Source organism: Bubalus bubalis, chromosome 18, assembly GCF_019923935.1.
Source record: "Bubalus bubalis isolate 160015118507 breed Murrah chromosome 18, NDDB_SH_1, whole genome shotgun sequence".
Classification (NCBI taxonomy): domain Eukaryota; kingdom Metazoa; phylum Chordata; class Mammalia; order Artiodactyla; family Bovidae; genus Bubalus; species Bubalus bubalis.
Genome location: NC_059174.1, coordinates 62,181,399 through 62,199,982, shown reverse-complemented (window position 1 = coordinate 62,199,982; position 18,584 = coordinate 62,181,399). Strand labels below are relative to the sequence as shown.

Below are 18,584 nucleotides of genomic sequence, written 5' to 3'. Positions count from 1 at the left end.
CCTGCTCCTGCCTGGCTTTCAAGGCCCTTTGGGGTCTGCCCCTGTCCCCGCCCCGCCCTCCCCCCCCCCTTCCAGGTACCATCCGGTTCCTCCCCCAGCCTCTGCACAGTGCGGCTCCCTCAACACTTGGGTGCCCGGCCCCTCCAGTCCACCAAGCCGAAACCACCACCTTCTCCCTCAATGTCGCCGCGGCCAAGCTTTAAACAGGGATCTGACCCGGGAGGCCTCAGATGATTCCTGCTACCTCAGAGCGCTATGAGACAGGCGGGTTCTGAATGCTTTGGCTCAGTAACATATACGCCGTTCGTTGCACGACACGTGTTCCAGGTAACAGCCCGCGTAACTCATGAAGCGTGACCATTCACGCTGTTTAGTATTCTGCCCATTTTCCTGAGGCCGGGAGAGGCTACCGGACTGGTCTGAGCTCACACAGCAAATGAAGGGCAGAGCTGGGATTCAGATCCCAAATCCAGCTGTTCGCCCCTTCCTTCTGAGTTTTTCCAGCGACAAGGCCTGGCCCTGCACTGGTGCGGGGACATCCCAGGGATGACCAGCTCCATCAGCACCCCGAGGTGCCCAGCGGTGCCGCTGATCACAGCTCCCCGCTGGGCCCCGTCACTGGCCAGGGAAGGGCGGCTCCCCACGTTCGCGGAGGCCCCGGGTCCCGACTGCGGATGGAGACTCACGTCCTCCTGCTTCCGGGCCAGTTCCTCCAGCAGGCTCAGCACCTCCTCGTCCGCCAGGTCACAGGGACGCTGCCCCTGGGTGGGCAGGGGTTAGGGCAGGTGAGGAGGAGGCGGAGGTGGGGGCCCTCCTGCCCCAAGGCCCCCAGGAACCAGGCCAGGCCCTCACCGCGTGGGTCAGCGAGTCCATGCCCCCGCCGTGCTCCGCCAGCAGGCGGCAGGCATCCTCCACACCCCAGTGGGCCGCCGCGTGCAGGGGCGTCCAGCCGTCTCCGTCGCGCAGCTCCGGGTCGTAGCCAGCCTGGAGGAGCAGCCTGGGGGCCGGGGAGGGCTGGGTTCAAGGGCCGAGACAGGGGCTCGGGGCCAGGGGCCATGGTCAGAACCAGCTGTGACAGGGCCGAAAACAGGCCTGGGCCTCGAGGCGCCCTTCCCCAAGGAGACGCTTCTGCCACGGGCTCTGACCCCTCCCCAGCCTATCAGGTGGCCTCCGGGACCTTGCTCCCTGAACCTGCAGGGCTCAACTCCTGACACCTCCCCTGTGCTGGGACAGCCCCAGCGGAGGTGGAGGAGGGTGTTCCCCAGTGCCCAAGCGCAGAGAAAGGCTGAGACCCCCCAGGAGGGGCGGCATGGGGGCGGCAGGGTTCCAGGAGCCCACTGGCTTGGGGCAGCGGTTCTCAGCCAGGACGACGCTGCCGCCAGGGGGCGTCTGGAGACGTTTCTGGCCGTCACAACGTAGGGGCAGTGCCGGGAGCACCAGTGGGTAGGCTGAGGATGCCCGGAAACCTCCCACAACGCAGAGGACCGACCCCCTGCAAGGACGGATCGGGACCAAACGCCAGTGCCAAGACGCAACCCCGGCTTAGACGGTTCTTTCCCGGGAGATCACCACCACCACGAACCACTGGATCTGGAATCTCTGTCTCTCATAGCTAGGAATGGCCAGCTGAGTAGGGTCTGGCAAATGGGGATGTCAGTGCTAAGTGTGTATATCACTTCTGGATTGTTCTCTTAAACAGATATTCACTCCTTTGGCCCTCCTTCCTGCTGGCTGCCTGGGATGCAGATGCAATGGCAGGAGCTGAAGCAGCCACCTGAGACTCAGGAGGGGAAGTCACGGGCAGAAGAGGGCACAGCCTCCAGGGCTGGCCACGTTACCAGGCCTGACCATTCACAGTGTCCCATCCTCCTTGCCACAGGGATCAGCCCTGGGATGAACAGGTGCCCAGAGAGTATAGGACCTGGGACTTTCACTGGAACTACAGAGGATGGGGCACCCTACCTCCAAATTAGAGGAGACAGCCAGGACATGAGCCCCAAGCTATCAGGGGTCATCTTAAGTTCCTTACTGGAAAACATTCCCTTATTTTCCAGCCATTCCGTGCTGCCTGCGGAACCTCAGTTCCCTGAGCAGAGACTGAACTCGGGCCACAGCAGTGAAAGCCCAGAACCCTAACCACTAGACCAACCAGAGAGCTCCCCCAGAAAACCTTCCTAAAAATTCATTAACCCAGAAGTGAGCAGAGATAGAGGGATTCGCTGCAACTCCACTGTCATACTAAATATAAGGCAAGCCTGCTAAGAAGCAGAACCAGCTACTCTGACAGGAAGGGGTGAGGCGGTCAGAAATGGGACAAGACTGAGGTGGGGATGAGAGAAAGGGAGTACACAGGGCAACAATTTAAAATATGTATTTAAAATATGTATGCAAACAATTTAAAATATGTATACACCAAATGACCTGGCCTTAAAATATGTAACACAAAACACACAAAGACAGGGAGAAACAGGAAAGCCCCACAGACGTACTGAGACATTTTACCACATTTTATCACGTTCTCACAGCAACTGACAGAAGCAGCAGATGGGAAAAGAATCACTAGGGATACAGAAGATTTAAACAGCATGAGTACAAAGTTGACCTAATAACCTATATACGGCACTGTCCTTGACAACACACTTCTTTCCTGGCTGACACCAACTGGGGTGTGAAGCAAACCTTGACAGATCTCAAAAATCAGGACTCACAGAGAACCCGCTCTAGGACCACAGCGAGATTAAGCTGGGAAATGGGCACAGGCGGACTTGGGAAGTATGGAGGGTTCAGCTCCAGACAACCAGCTGGCTTTACTGCAATACAGCGAGTCATGTGAACTGCTCTGGTTTGCCAGTGCATGTAAAACTTAAGTCTATTAAGTGTGCAATAGCATTATGTGTGAAATAAAACCCAATGTATGTAACTTAAAAAATACTTTATTTTGCTAAAAAACGTTCACCGTCATCTGACAATGCAGGGCTGCTGCAAATCTTCAATTTGTTAAAAAAAAAAAAAGGAAAATACTATTGGTGAAGTGCAATAAGAGGAGGCATGGCTCTAATGAAACCGTGACTAGAAAACCCCGTATATTTGTAAATTAACGACATGCTTCTAAATGATCTCTGGGTCAAAGAAGATTACAAGCTGGAAACTGTCTTAAACTGAAGGGCAGTGAGAAGCCTGCACATCCAGACGTGGGTGCAGCTCAGGCTGTACTTGGAGGGAAACGCATGTCCTTACCGCACAGTGAGAAAGGGGCGGGAACAAACGAAAGCCTCAGGAAGGCGTAAAACAGAGAGAAGGGACCAGGGCACTGGGTGCGGGGGCAGGGGAGGAGGCCCGGCTCACCTCATCACTTCGATGTAGCCCTTGGCGGCAGCCACGTGCAGGGCGGAGGCCCCCGTGCGGGGGTGCCGCGCCTCGGGCATGGCGCCCCCGTTCAGCCAGCACCTTGTGTCGTGAAGCAGCAACTCCTCCTCCGCCCGTTTGGCTGCCTCCACGTCCACACCTGGGAGGACCAGAATCGGTAAGCGGCGGGGCGCCCCCCGAGACCCAGGGCGGCACCTGGCCTGTGTGCTCCCTGGGGGCCCAGGGCAGCCGTGGGCTGCACTGTCACTTCCCAAACGGGCAGCCGTGGGCTGCACTGGGGGTCCCTGCGGGGGCTGGGGGATCCCGGGTCTCACCTCCCCTTTCACTACTGATACGGCCCTTGGCCCGGCATCTTCCTGTGTTTTGTCACGTTTATCACTCACGAGAGGACAAACCAAGCAGAAGCCACTGAGGACGCCCAGGCCACTGGGGCAACGACACCCTCACCAGCCACCCCCTGCGCCATCTGGGGAGGGGCCAGCATGCTTCCTCTCTCATCAGTTTCAGGAAAAGTGCTCTGAACTCACCGAAGAGAGGGCAAGGGGAAGCTTTACATGAAACAGAAGTTGATTCTGGATCGAAAACAGGCAGCCCTGTTGAGGGCGCAACAGTCCCTTCCAACCGTCACTGAGAATCTGTGGTTTGCCCATTAAAAGCGGTCGAGATGGCAGTCAGAAATGGGCGTCTCCTCTAGGGGCTGTGTGCTCTTTCTCCTGGGAGCCTTGTTCCTGTCTGCTATTTTTCCCACTGCGGAACTGCTCACTTGCCCACGTGTGGCCGAGGACGGAGCCATCCTGCATGTGGTCGGCAGCCGTGCAACCACGGAGCAGCTGCTGAGCCAGGCTGCAGACTGCCAACATGCCGGATTTCAAAGCGTAGAAAGAACATGCAGCAGCTCACGCATAGTTCCTTACGCTGACTGCACACAGAAATGACAATGCCCTGGACGTCTGGATTAAGTAAACCATGTTCCTAAAATGAACCTCACCTGTTTCTGTTTTTTAAAGCGCCTTCCTGTGAATCCTTGATTATGCGTGAGGCTGCCTCTGGCTTCCCACTGGACAGTGCGGGCAGAGAAGCGTGTACTTGGCGCTTGGCTCACAGCAGTACCAGGAGGCCCCGGAGCTAACAGCCTTCACAAATTTGCTTTCAGGAGCAGGAACCTTGGCACACCCTTACTACGAGGTTGTAAACCCTGCCCCAGGCTATGCAGGGGCCCCAGTCCGTCCGGGTCTGGCAGCTGGGCACTGGGACTAAACTCCACTGGGATCGCCTCAGGGTGCCCTGGCTGAGGGACTCCCAGGGGGACTATTCCAGGAAGGTCTGGCTGGTGAGGGCTCACCCGCAGGCCAGGAAAGTGCCCGGGACTCAGAGACCCAGCCCCTCCCGCCCGACCTCCTTAAAGGGAATCACCTACGTTCAGTCCTATTATAGACCAGGCGCCTGGCGGGCAGGGAAAGGCGGGGTTTGCAGACGTTCTGCAGCCACAGTTAGTGTCCTGCCTGTTCAAAGGCATCCTTCTGCAGTTTTGCGTTTTGTGGAGATTCGCCTGTGTTTATTAACAGAACTCCTGATGGAGGGGGGCAAACCAGCGTCTGTGCGTGCAGGCAAGCTGTTCAGTTCACACAGGATTATGTATTTCACCAAACGTGCGATTCAGTGGCTTTTAGGACATTCACCATGTGCCGCCATCAACCCTATCTATCTGTACCTGAACTTTCTCATCACCCCAAACGGAAACCTCTTACCCCATCAGGCAGTCCCTGCCCAGAGCCTGACAACCACTAACCCACTTCCTGATACTGTGGATCTGCCTCTTCTGGACACAGCCTATGTTTGTAAATAAAGTTTTAATGGCTAATGACCACATCCACTCTTTTGCATATCCCCCCGGCAGTTTTCCCTATCACAGATCACTCTTCTACAGATTACTGATTGATCTCTTCTGGATTTGGTGTTGGCCCACCCTCACCCTCTCAACTGAATGAGGAGCTCCCTCAGAATACATCCATCTGAATGTAGAGTTCCAAAGAATAGGAAGGAGAGATAAGAAGGCCTTCCTAAGTGATCAATGCAAAGAAAGAGAGGAAAACAACAGAATGGGAAAGACTAGAGATCTCTTCAAGAAAATAAGAGACACCAAGGGTACATTTCATGCAAAGATGGGCTCAATAAAGGACAGAAACAGTGTGAACCTAACAGAAGCAGAAGATAAGAAGAGGTGGCAAGAACCCACAGAAGAACTGTACAAAAAAGATCTTCATGACCCAAATAACCATGATGATGTGATCACTCACCTAGAGCCAGACATCCTAGAATGTGAAATGGGCCTTAGCAAGCATCACTACAAACAAAGCTAGTGGAGGTGATGGAATTCCAGTTGAGCTATTTTTCAGATCCTAAAAGATGATGCCGTGAAAGTGCTACACTCAATATGCCAGCAAATTTGGAAAACTCAGCAGTGGCCACAGGACTGGAAAAGGTCAGTTTTCATTCCAGTCCCAAAGAAAGGCAATGCCAAAGAATGCTCAAACTACCTCACAATTGCACTCATCTCACACGGTAGTAAAGTAATGCTCAAAATTCTCCAAGCCAGGCTTCAGCAATACATGACCCGTGAACTTCCAGATGTTCAAGCTGGAGTTAGAAAAGGCAGAGGAACCAGAGATCAAATGGCCAACATCCGCTGGATCATCAAAAAAGCGAAAGAGTTCCAGAAAAACATCTACTTTATTGACTATGAAAAGCCTTTGACTGTGTGGATCACAACAAACTATGGAAAATTCTGAAAGAGATGGAAATAACAGACCACCTGACCTGCCTCCTGAGAAATCTGTATGCACATTAAGAAGCAACAGTTAGAACTGGACATGGAACAGATTGGCTCCAAAGAGGAAAAGGAGTACGTCAAGGCTGTATATTGTCACCCTGCTTATTTAACTTGGAGAAGGAAATGGCAACCCACTACAGTACTATAGCCTGGAAAATTCCATGTATGGAGGAGCCTGGTAGGCTATAGTCCGTGGGGTCGCAAAGAATCGGACACGACTGAGCAACTTCACTTCTTCTTATTATTATTATTTAACTTATAGGCAGAGTACATCATGCAAAATGCCGGGCTGGATGAAGCACAAGCTGAATCAAGATTTCCAGGAGAAATATCAATAGCCTCAGATATGCAGAAGACACCAGCCTTACAGCAGAAAGTGAAAAAGAACTAAAAAGCTTCTTGATGAAAGTGAAAGAGGAGTGAAAAAGGTGGTTTAAAACTCAACATTCAGAAACTAAGATCATGGCATCCGGTCCCATCACTTCATGGCAAATAGATGGGGAAACAGTGGCTGACTTTATTTTTCTGGGCTCCAAAATCACTGCAGCCATGAAACTGAAAGACTCTTGCTTCTTGGAAGAGAAGACCAACCTAGACAGCATATTAAAAGGCAGACTTTGCCAACAAAGGTCAGTCTAGTCGAAGCTATGGTTTTTCCAGTAGTCATGTATGGATGTGAGAGCTGGACCATAAAGAAAGCTGAGCACTGAAGAATTGATGCTTTTAAGCTGTGGTGTTGGAGAAGACTCTTGAGAGTCCCTTGGACTGCAAAGAGATCAAACCAGTCAATCCTAAAGGAAATCAACCCTGAATATTCACTGGATGGACTGATGCTGAAGCTCCAATACTCTGACCACCTGAACAGAAAAAAAAGAGCTGACTCATTTGAAAAGCCCCTGATGCTGGGAATGATTGAAGTGGGGAGGAGAAGGGGGCAACAGAGGATGAGATGGTTGGATGGCATCACCGAGTCGATGGACATGAGTTTGAGCAAGCTCTGGAGTTGGTGATGGACAGAGAAGCCTGGCGTGCTGCAGTCCATGGGGTCGCAAAGATTTGGACAGGACTGAGCGACTGAACTGACAGCCTCTCAACACTGGGAAGCTCGACGGGGAGGTGCCATCAGGTGACCTAGGAGTGGAAATGCTGGAGCACTGGGAGTGAGGATCTCCAGCTACAATCCATGCCGTCCGTCTAGCTATTCACACAGAGAATGGAATCACCTCCACGCCGTCTGTCTAGCTGTTCACACGGAGGCTGGAATCACCCGCGTGCCTGGCAGCCAGAGAAAAGAGCGCCGTGGCTGGGCCTCGCCAGGACTGGAACTGCCTGTCAAAGCTGCTCACCTCTGAGAGTAACCAGCCAGCATCCCTGTCCTGATGTTGGGATTCCTTCCAGCCCAGTTCCAAGTCCCTGTGGGTCTGACCGTAGCCCTTCTGAGCAAAATGGCCAGGAGGTCCTGGGCTCGGGCCGCCCCTGCGGCCCAGGCTGTGAGCAGTGTCTGGGGAGGGGCTGTCGCTTGGAGCTGCCAGCGTCCAGGCCCCCTCCCTGCTTGTCCTCACCCCTGCGCTCACCCGATGTGGCTCCAACATGAGGGGCCCACAGCCTGGCTCCACGGGCAGCTGCACCACCAGGCCTGACCGTCCTCCTTGCCACATGACTGGCTCAGGGCAGGCTGTGACCAGGGTGGCCCTAAGGGCAGAGGGCTGGGGCTGGGGCTGCTGAGAAGTCTAGTTCTAGTTCTGCCGGGGTGTCAGCCTGCACTGCTAGGAGCCACGCTAAGTGCCTCACCGAGAGAACCAACCTAGGAGTGAAGCCAACACAGAGCTCAGCAGAGAGATGGGAGGAAGGCTTTCAACTGTGTCTGCGCCCCTGGATCAAGCCATGCCTAAAGTCCACATAACTCCTAGACTTCAGTTACAGAGGCCCATGAATTGTCTTCCTCTTAAAACTGTGGTAAAGCACAGATTCTGCCCACCAGTCCGCTGAGGCCTCATGTCAAGACAGGCACCGTGGAGCCACATCACAGAGGCCTCCGGATTTCAGAGGCAGCTGCGCCCCACCCCCAGCAGTGCAGCGGACAGTCTTCCCAGTAGCATCATAGGCCTTTGTGCCTGGTTGGTCCTACAAGCCAACCCCCCCACGACCTTCGGCCCGCAGGAGGGGCACAAGGGGTCACTGTGAGAAGGTGATGAGAGCTCTGGGCAATTCCGGCAGGAACACACAGGAGGCCTGAGAGATCACCCAGCCCGGGTGGCCTCCAAGCATCGCCCTGCAGGCTGCTTTTTAACAGCAAAGGGAAGAAGACGCCTCCATGGCAGAGTCACCTGGGCATCCTCTGAATGAGGCTCAAGGTTAACATCACCAATAACAAGGCGGACGGAGCTCTCTCCCCACAGAACTTGCTGGCAAATTCCTGCCAAACCTGCAGAACTGACGGAGCAGTCGGGTCCAGGCTGAGGGGCCGTGTAAACAGGGGAGGGGTGAAGGCTGGCCCGGGGCGGCCGGCGGACAGGGAGAGGGAAACTGGGCAGGTCCACCCCCGCGGAGAGGGAGGGCGCACAAGCGATCACACCAAGAAGCTGGAAACCCGGAGTCCACACTTCAGGATTCCACTTACGGAAAATGTGGGGGCAAACCCCCCACACGAAGCCCACGGGTGGCCCCCAGGGCTGAGGGGGGAGGGGAGGTCGGGGGTCACAGCCCAGGGCTCGGGGTTTCTTTGGGCCTGATCAGAATCATCCAAACTCAATGTGCTCACGGACACATAAGCTTTAGTGTGACTACGCTGAAAAGATGAAACAGAAAACATGAGCCCGCACGTGTCTAAAGGGTGAAGGAAGCGCACACTCGGACAGCTGTATCTACACGAAGCTGCTGAAAACCCTGGTGAGCCTCAGTGGAGGCTGCCCTCATCGGACTGCTAGTGAAACCTGGCTCAGCGTGTGAAGTCGTCCAGGTGAAAACATGGAGAAGCGGAGGCAGGAAAAGCCCGGTTCTGTCTCTGCTTCGCTTCGCTCCCTACATCTGAAGCAAACCAGGGCTCTGGACCTCGGCTCGCCCCCCAGCGCCTCCACGCCCCGCGGGATTCCTGCAGCCACCGGCACAACACCTGCCCAGGGCGGAGCCTCGTCCCTCCCAACCCCAGCCAAGCTGGGAATCACCTGGGACACCTAGCTGTTCTTCAGCAGCCTCCCTGCGCCTCCCCCGTGGCCCTCCAGACCCCACGGCCCCACGCTCACACCTCCTCACAGATGCGGTGTGGCCACCACACCCAATCGGAGGAGCAGACGGTCACCCAGAAACCATGCTGGTGACGGGGCGAGGGAGCTCACCGTCTCCCACCTGTGGCCCCCCAGCGAGCGGTGCCGGGCGAGTCCTCCCCACGGTCTAGTCATCAGCGACTGTGAGAGGGAGCGTGGGAAGGTGGGCACCTACTACAAGTCACACAGGCTTCCCCTAGAAAACTGAGCATGGCCAGGCACGGAGTTTAGGGGGTCCTGGGCCCCCTATTAAGGACCCTGGGGCGCAGTGATCCCGAGTACAGCAGACCAAACCCCCAGAAGACTCAGCATTCCTCACTGCCCCCCACCCCTCAGCACAACTCCTGAAAAGACCCACCATCACCCGGGACAAGCCCCAAACTCAGTTTCCTCAGTCACCCCGAGATGAGCCAAACCCTGCCTCAATTACTTCTTCTCGGTTAAACGGTCCAGGCCACACTGAGACCCTGGGGGCCAGGTCCTTGGCAACGGAGGCCCCAGCGGCAGGAGCCCTGCGCCCCGCCCCAGGCCCACCTCGGCGGGCGATCTCCGCCTTCAGCAGCGCCTCCATGGCGTCGGATTCGGCCAGGTCCAGAGGCAGGTCCCCGTCACTGTTGACAGCAGCGATGTTGGCCCCGTGGCTCAGGAGGTACCTGGGGAGGCAGGGGCGGGCCGCGGTCAGGACGGAGGGGTCCGGGCCCCACGCCCAGTGGGCCGCCCACCCTCCCCGCCTCACCTGGCAATGTCCAGGTAACCGCAGGAGGCGGCCACGTGTAGGGGCGTCCAGCCCTCATTGTCCGCCTGGTTCACCGTGGCGCCCTGCTCCACCAGGAAGCGCACCACCTCAAGGTTTTCGTCGATGCAGGCCTGGGGGGGCGTGGCAGGGGGTCACCCTCACCATCCCGGACCCCTCCGCGTGCCTGGCAAGGCAGGACCCCGCCGGGGCCTCAAGGGGGACCCAGGGCCGACCAGGCAAGGATCCGGAGGAAGACCCCAAGGGTCCTGGAAGGCACCATGTCTGCGGGACCCTCCCAGCCCTGCACAGCCTGGCTTCCCGGTGGCCACGCCAGGCAGGCCTCTGGGGCTCACTGGGGACCGTGAGAGGAGGAGCTGGCCAGAGAAGGGAGGAGCTGTAGGGATCCCGAACCATGCCTGTTCACGAGATGCACCTCAGTCACCACGGAGGATGGGCCCCCAGAGCTGAACCCAAGGGAAGAGACCCAGGCCCTCCTCCTCAGACCCAGCAGACTCTCCAGGAGAGCTGACCACAGCCCTGCCATGTCCCTGGCGGGAAGACAGCGGACCCTGGGGCCCAAGGCCGTGCGGGGCTGCTAGGGTCGCCAGGTCCCTGCGAACCTGGGAGGGGGCGGGGCAGTGGTGAGGGTCCCAGGCAGGACCCCGACACTGGGAGAGACGGCTGAGAGAAGGTGCGCCCAGGCCTGGGGCCTGAGAAGAGGCACAGGGTGCCCCATCACGGGGCGTCCACGGGCTCCTTCCCCACTCCGAGGGCTGTCAGGGTCCTCTCTGATGGAAGAAGAGATCCCAGCACCAGGAGACCAAAGCCCTTGCCCGTGCCAGCGCAGCAGGCCAGGGCGAGAAAGGGTTTCGCCCGGGACGCGTGCGAACACGGGGTGGGCACTGGGCCTGAGCAGGGCTGAGGTACGGGAGTGGACCTGGCCTCCCGGGTCCTCGGGGGAGATTAGCCTCCGACTCCCTCACCTCTCCACGGCTAGTTGCCTGGAGCAGGGGGAGGAAGCTACGAGGGCCAAGAGCATGAAGTCATGGAAACTCAGGCTGCGAAAGGGGGGCCACACATGCCCTGGGAACGAGATGAACTCTGGGCGCCGTTTATTTCCACCGGTTGCCATGGTGATGAGAGGCGGGGCAAGGAGGGAGACAGGCCTTTCCCTTTCAAGGACCTGGACGGGCACAGGCATCTGTGCAAAAGATGCCTGCGGCCTGGGCACCAGGGACCAAGAATCCAGGCCCCGCCCTCCTCCTCAGACCTGGGGGTCCAGGCCCCCCGCCCCTCCTCCCTCGGACCCGGGGGTCCAGGCCCTGCCCTCCTCCTCAGACCTGGGGGTCCAGGTCCCCTGCCCCACCCCCCTCAGACCCAGGGGACCTAGACTCTCCGACCCCCTCCTTATTTACACCTAAGACTCCTGGCTCACAGTCCTTCCTATCCCAGATCCCAGTCACTAATTACCAGGTAATCTGGGGATGAGGCAGCCTATACCGGCCTTGTCACCTTGTCGAGGGGTAGGGGCTGGGATGTGAGACCTCCTGGGGTCACAGCCAGAGCAGGGAGCTGACGCCAGGGGACTTGCTCCAGGGGGAACAGAAACCATGGCTGCCGGACTCGCCCAGACAACATGAGCGACTATCCCGCCTGCCTGTCCGGGGGTTTCCTTGGACCTGGGACTTTCGGAGCTAAAAACGAGGCCAGTCTTGGGCAAACTGGCACAAGCTGGTCAGCAAACACCCAGACGTGACCCAAAGCCCCGCTGGGTGACTCCCCCTCTCTGCGCCTCGGATGGATGCCCTAATCCCCTCCAGGCCTCTGGCAGAGCCCTGGCGAGTGAGTTCCTCTTGCCTATAGCAGGAGGGCGAGAGGGACCCCACTGACTGACAGAGGTGGCCTTCTGCCAGGCAGGGTCTGGGCCAAGGGACAGGCTGGGGAGCGCAGCCCAGCCGGAAAGGCAGGGCCAGGAACGCCTTCAGAAAGGTCCCGGGGAGCCGGGGCAGGGACAGCGGTGCAGGAAGGGGACTCGGAAACCTGAGGCCCCTGCCCCGGGCATGTCAAGCTCTGAGACCCTGCGGGGCCTCAGAGAAGGGGGACCCTCCTCTAGAGGGAGGAGGGTGACCCAGAGAACACTGCGGCCTCTGCAGGGCACGGGCCTGGGGGTGCCGGGGTGGGGCGAGGGGGTGAGAAACAGCACCTGGACCAAGGGCTGCAACCACCAACTGGACGTCAGGCACTTCCTGCAGTGTGTCCCTGCCAGCCCATTCGCAGGCAAGACGCCTGAGGCGCAGAGAAAAGACTCGCATTCAAAGCCACTCACTTGAGGAGCCGAGATCAGAACCTCAGGACTGGCCTACCCTCCTGAGCTGCGGTTCCTCCTGGGAACCTGGCACGTGGGCCCCTTCCGGCTCCTCCCCAGCCCCCTGCTCCCTGCCCAGGTTCCCTTCCCTGGGTCCTCTCTGGGTCCCAAAGTAACCAAACCCTAGGGGTTCTGGCAGGGAAGAGAGGGCTGGGGACTGGACCAATTTGAGGAGACTAGGAGGGAGACAGCTTCGGGGACAGGGGGTCCTCTGTGAACTGTGCCTGACGGCCCCACTGAAGAAAGGAGGTGGGGGGTGACAGGAGCACCTCGAACCAGAGAGAACCCTGGTAGTGGGGCCTATGGTGGGCCTGGTTCTGGAACAGAAGCAGCTCGAAGGCAGCGGTCAGCGCGTCTGGGGAAGCCACGAAGGCCCAGGCTGTGGACAGAGGGGAGTAACCTGGCTCTGGATCTCTTGAGAAGGTGACAAGATCGGGGCTGGGAGAGACGACACACTCTGCAGGAGGGGGGCGCTGCCCAGATCCACAGGAGGGTATCCGGGCAGAGAATGCAAGATGACCAGAGGATAGAGAGGCGGCCCAAAGCCAGGAAGAGGTGGGTGCTTCGAGTCCGCCCAGAAAAAAAAGGGGGGTGTGATGATGCAGACCTGGCCAAAGCAACAGGAGAGAGAGGGAGAGAGGAGGTTCCTGGAGGAGAAACACCCCTGAGAGAAGGCCTTGCCTTGGGAGGCAAGAGGTGGCACAGCCCGAGAAGGAGAAATCACGGAGGACATGAGGGTGAAGGGGGGCAGGGGAGACGGCCTGAGCTGACCCGGGCAAGGGAAGCACTCACTTCAGGAGTACAGAGCCTCGAAGGCGGGGGCTCAGGAAAGAACACCCTTAGATAGCAACAGATGGCACGGGCCGGGGATGACAGAGGTGGCCCCACGCAGAGAGGCCGGGCGGAGAGCACAGGCAGGGAGGATGGCGATGCTATGCTGCTGGGGGTGAAGGGTGGGGCACTGGTACCTATGGGGGAACAGGAGGCACCGGTGGGGCTGCAAGGGGCACAGACTCAGGAAAGAGGCAGGCCCAGTACTAGATGGCAGAGTCGAGGTGACACGAGTGGCGATCGCACGGGCGAGACTAGCAGACAGCCCCCAAGGTCGGGAAAGAGCACCGCGAAGTGACAAGACAGGGATGCACCGAGCTGAGGCCGGCAGCGACGGTTCGGGGCCAGGGAAAGGGCGGTTAAGAATGGCAAAAGCCAACGTCAGCTCCAGAGGCTCAGGGTCGGGAGAGGGGAGCCCCAGGTGGGACGGAGGGGAAAGGGGGACGGCGCAGAGCAGGGCCGGCCGGGGTGCCTCCGGGCCGGGGAGGGAGGGTGCTCCGGGCAGCGCAGACCCGGGCGCTGACCTGGTGCAGGGCGCTGATGCCGTCGGCGTTGGTGGAGTCGAGCACGGCGCGGGCGGGCGGCGGGGCGGCGGGGTCCAGCTCAGCGCTGGGGCCGGGGTCGGCCGCACGCAGCATCAGGCGCGCCTCGTCCAGGTCGCCGCCCGCGCAGGCCGCCAGGAACTCAGCGGCGCGCTCGAAGCGCACGGTGCGGGCGCGCCGCTCCCCGGGGCCCGGCTCGGCGCCCGCCCGCGCCCCCCACTGCCGCAGCTGCTCCCGCCGCCGCTCGCGGGCCGCTGCTGCCGCCGCCCCGGGGCCCGCCCCGGGGCCGTCCTCGCCCGACATCGCGCCGCCCGCCCGCCCGTGAGCGAACGAGCGAGCGAGCGAGCGCCAAGCACCGAGCCCCAAGCTGCCGCCGCCGCAGCCACCGCCCGCCCCCGGGCCGCCGGGAACTGCCGCCAGCCCCGCGCCGCCCAAGGATCTACCGGCCCCCGCCCGGCGCGCGACGTCACCACGCCGCCCCGGGGCGCGCTGGGAAATGGAGTCCGCAGCCGGGAGAGGTCGTGGCAACAGCTTCAGAGAAGGCCGCGGGGCGCTCTGGGAAGTGGAGTCCACAAGCGGAAATCGGATTCGGCCACATTCCGGCCTCGATCTGCCCCGAGGTACACTGGAAAATTCGCGGCTCAGCGGTTTCAAAAGGAAATCTGATTAAGAGGATGCCCCTGGGGGTGCTGGGAAATGGAGTCTAAAGGCCGGAGATGTGCCCCGGGGCATGTGGGAAATGTAGTTCAGCGTATCAAGGAACCCAAGCGGGAAACGGACTTGATAGCCCGGGAATCCTAAAAAATACAGAACTAATTTTTCCATACACCTTACCGCTTTCCTCATACCATGTGGTTTACTTATTTTGGGTTTGTCTTATCCCTTCAACTAGAAATAAGCCCCAGGAGAACAGGGATTTTTGTCGTCTGTGTGCATCCCTGTTCCCATTGCCAAGACGTAATAAAACGCGATCGGGAACAGTATTTTGAATGAATGAATAAATGAATGGATTCCCTAGGTCCTGAGAAACGCCAGATACCATGGGAAATTGAGTCCACAACCCTTACACCAAGAAAATCCCTGGGTGACCCCCCAGGGTACCTTGGGAAGTAAAAATTACAGTACAAAGGTCATGGCAATCGGCCGCCGGGCACGCTGGGAAACGTAGTACTGGGGGCCACGACCCTAAAGGCACGGTTGGTCCAAAGCACCCCTAGTCCCTGATGGAACCCCTGGATTACATCAGGAAGGGAACCCAAGAGGCAGGGTCCGCAATAACAGCTCCTCAGAGCCTTCACCGGCCCTCCCCTCTACTTGCTACCATCTTGGGACGTGGAGCAGGCTGGGAAATGTAGTCAGGGCTGTTCGTCCTCGCAAGCCATGCTGGGATTTGTAGTCCAAGGCGAGGACTTTTTATGGACGTGGAGGGCGAGTTGACTCATACATAACATCATAAAGCACGATGTGAGCCTCATCTTAAGTACTCTGCATCTTAATCCTCATTGGGAAGGAAGCAAGCACTCCGAAACCAGAGAAAAGACCTATACAAATCACAAAGCTGCTGCTGCTAAGTCGCTTCAGTCGTGTCCGACTCTGTGCGACCCCATAGATGGCAGCCCACCAGGCTCCCCCGTCCCTGGGATGCTCCAGGCAAGAACACTGAAGTGGGTTGCCATTTCCTTCTTCAATGCATGAAAGTGAAAAGTGAAAGGGAAGTCGCTCAGTCGTGTCCAACTCTTAGCAACCCCATGGACTGCAGCCTACCAGGCTCCTCCGTCCATGGGATTTTCCAGGCAAGAGTACTGGAGTGGGTTGCCATTGCCTTCTCCGAAAATCACAAAGAATGGCTCTGAAATACAGAGGCAAGTGTTCTGTTTTCCAAGGAATGTCAGATCAGCTCTACCCACTCTAAAGTTCTTGGGCCTGTGCTAAGAAATAAACTACAGATCCCGTGAAGTCTGGAGACCACTGGGATGGATACAAAAGGGATAGCAGTTGGGGTGGCTTTGGGGATATGTAGTCCTTCAATCCCACACTTCCCATTCAACGTATACACCCACCTTCTTCTCCAGGCAGCTTGAATGGTGTGTATGTTGTTAGGGTGTCTTTGGTTATCTGTGTCTCTATAAAGTGAAAAGTGAAGTCATGTCCGACTCTTTACGACCCCGTGGACTGTAGCCCACCAGGCTCCTCCGTCCATGCGATTCTCCAAGCAAGAATACTGGAATGGGTTGCCATTTCCTTCTCCAGGGGATCTTCCCGACCTGTGCATAACTGTGATGTGTGTCTTTGTGGTTGTGTCTATAGCCCAGTGTATACTGTTTTTGGAAGCTTGTGTTCACTGTGTCTGTAAGCTGTGATATAAATATGTCTATGGTTTTATGGTTTTTATTTACAGGAGACACGATTTAGAGTATCTGCTCAACCCACACAACCTCCTATGGGACATGCTCCCACTGTGAGTTTTGTTAGCCATCTTTAGGTTGACTGCTGCATTTGGACTTGAACCTCTGTTTAACAAATTCTATTCTACTACAATGGATAAGAATTCCAGCCCTGGATTTGATCTTGTCTCTTGACACTTCCTAACTGTGGGGTCTGATCTAGGACCTAGGCTTAGTCTCTTCATCTCTGCCTCCAGGAGCTGTTGAGACGGTGTACCTGGCCTGTCTCGTAGGTAGACGTTGGCTCTGTACAGGCATTTTTATATTTTACTCATTACAATTCTCTTCTGCCCTTCTCTTTTCTATGGTGAAGGTCTTTTTCACTTCTCAAGCCTGCTGTTTTCTCTCAATGCTAGCACTGGAATGTTGATGCTTAACCTCACAGCTGGTGAAAATAGCCTTGGAAAGATAACATGTTCCCTTTTTCCCTGCAAGAGGCAGAAAAACTGACCTCATAAAGATGGTTCGGATAAAGGGATGCAAGAGGACATTCACAAAGTATCAAGTTGACTCCTCTATTCTATGAGAAAACAGGGGTAAGCATAGTAGAAGTCAGTTCTAACTTCTATTTTAACCGTCCTTGAAAGAGTTATTTGCACAAATGAACCTTTTACATTTAAGAGAGAATTATATTGTTAGGACTTCCCTGGTGGTCCAGTGGATAAGACTTCATGTTCTCAGTGAAGGGGACATGGGTTCGACCCCTGGTCAGGGAACTGAGATCCCACGTGCAGCAAGTACTGAGAATGCGAACCGCAGCTAGAGAAGCCCACACCTCAATGAAGAGACAGCACAGCCAAAATAAATACCTATTGCTGCTGCTACTGCTGCTGCTGCTAAGTCGCTTCAGTCGTGTCCGACTCTGTGTGACCCCATGGACGGCAGCCCACCAGGCTCCCCTGTCCCTGGGATTCTCCAGGCAAGAACACTGGAGTGGGTTGCCATATCCTTCTCCAAGGCATGAAAGTGAAAAGTGAAAGTGAAATCACTCAGTTGTGTCCGACTCCCAGCGACCCCATGGACTGCAGCCTACCAGGCTCCTCCATCTATGGGATTTTCCAGGCAAGAGTACTGGAGTGGGGTGCCATTGCCTTCTCCGAAATACCGATTAATTAATTGTTAAAAAGAGAGAGAATTATATTGCGAAAGGCACCCCGTGGCTGACCTGCTGTGACTTTCAACACACAAAAATATCCGCTGTGTCCTTAAACTCATGCCAACGGGCTTTGAAGTTGACAACCATCTCAAGAATGGCATCTACCCAAAGGTTATCCGAGGACACAGGCCCAGAAAGAAGCCCTCCCCCTTGCAGTGTCAGGGACCACGGTGCTTATAAAAAATGGATTTTATCCGAAATCTAGAACCAGGTTTCCAGATTTTCTAGATCTGTACCTAAGATCTCTGCTCCTCCCCAATGACTTCAGTGTGCTTCTCTCTCTCCTCTTTCCCACGTGGGAGGTTTGTTTCTAAATTACCAGTATTACAATGGCCCTGCTCCATCTCCACCAGCATGGGTTAGATAGAGAGGGAGAGCTTGTGTTTGTATTTATATAATGTCAAGCTACCCAGAGGCACACCCAAGCCCGACAGACAAAGCTGATCTGCCTCCCTAAGACTCTGGGCTTTCATCCGAGGGGAGCCTGGGAGTGTGTTCCAGGCATGGGGATTCTATATGTGGGTGGCCGGAGACTGGGTTGGAGACCGCCAACTGCCTGCCCATCACTACTGCGTCCTTCCTCAAACACAAGAAGCCTGCCTTTGTTTGGAGCAGCAAAGCACCCAGCTGGCTCCACAACCAGAGGAGACCTAGTCATCTGTGCAGTCAGGGGTCGCGATAAGATGTAAGTGAGCACGACTAGGGCGGGGTGGGGGTTGTCCAGAAAGGAAAGTGGTTTGACTCGGCCAAGAGGTGCCCGTGTCTGCCTTCTCGTCTTCTCCTGCCTTCCTTCTGGGAAGCAGATGGGATGGCGCAGAGCTCCAGAAAGCATCTCGGGACCAGTCTGCGACCTCACAGGTGGAAGCCGAGCAGGAAGGCGGGAGGCACCTGATGGCAGGCTTCGTTTTCTTTAGGTTTATCCACTTTGGGATTTCTTTTCTTTCTTTTCTTTTTTTTTTTTTTCCAAGAACCATAGTGCTTTTATTTATTTTTTTGAGCCATTTTTAAAAATTGAAGTCTAGTTAACTTACAATGTTGCGTTAGTTTCAGG

The 18,584-nt window shown here is 56.7% G+C and overlaps 1 protein-coding gene across 1 annotated transcript; it reads right to left on the bottom strand.

The window, feature by feature from the left end:
• Positions 1-686: 686 nt before the first annotated feature.
• On the bottom strand, positions 687-14,607 carry PPP1R12C (protein phosphatase 1 regulatory subunit 12C; the record flags this gene model as incomplete). Its single annotated transcript, XM_045163543.1, is given in 6 exon segments — positions 687-761; positions 853-997; positions 3,346-3,505; positions 9,994-10,112; positions 10,196-10,326; positions 13,916-14,607. Coding segments are annotated over 6 exon segments (951 nt in total), but the record flags the coding sequence as incomplete, so codon positions are not given.
• Between the last annotated feature and the right edge of the window lie 3,977 nt (positions 14,608-18,584).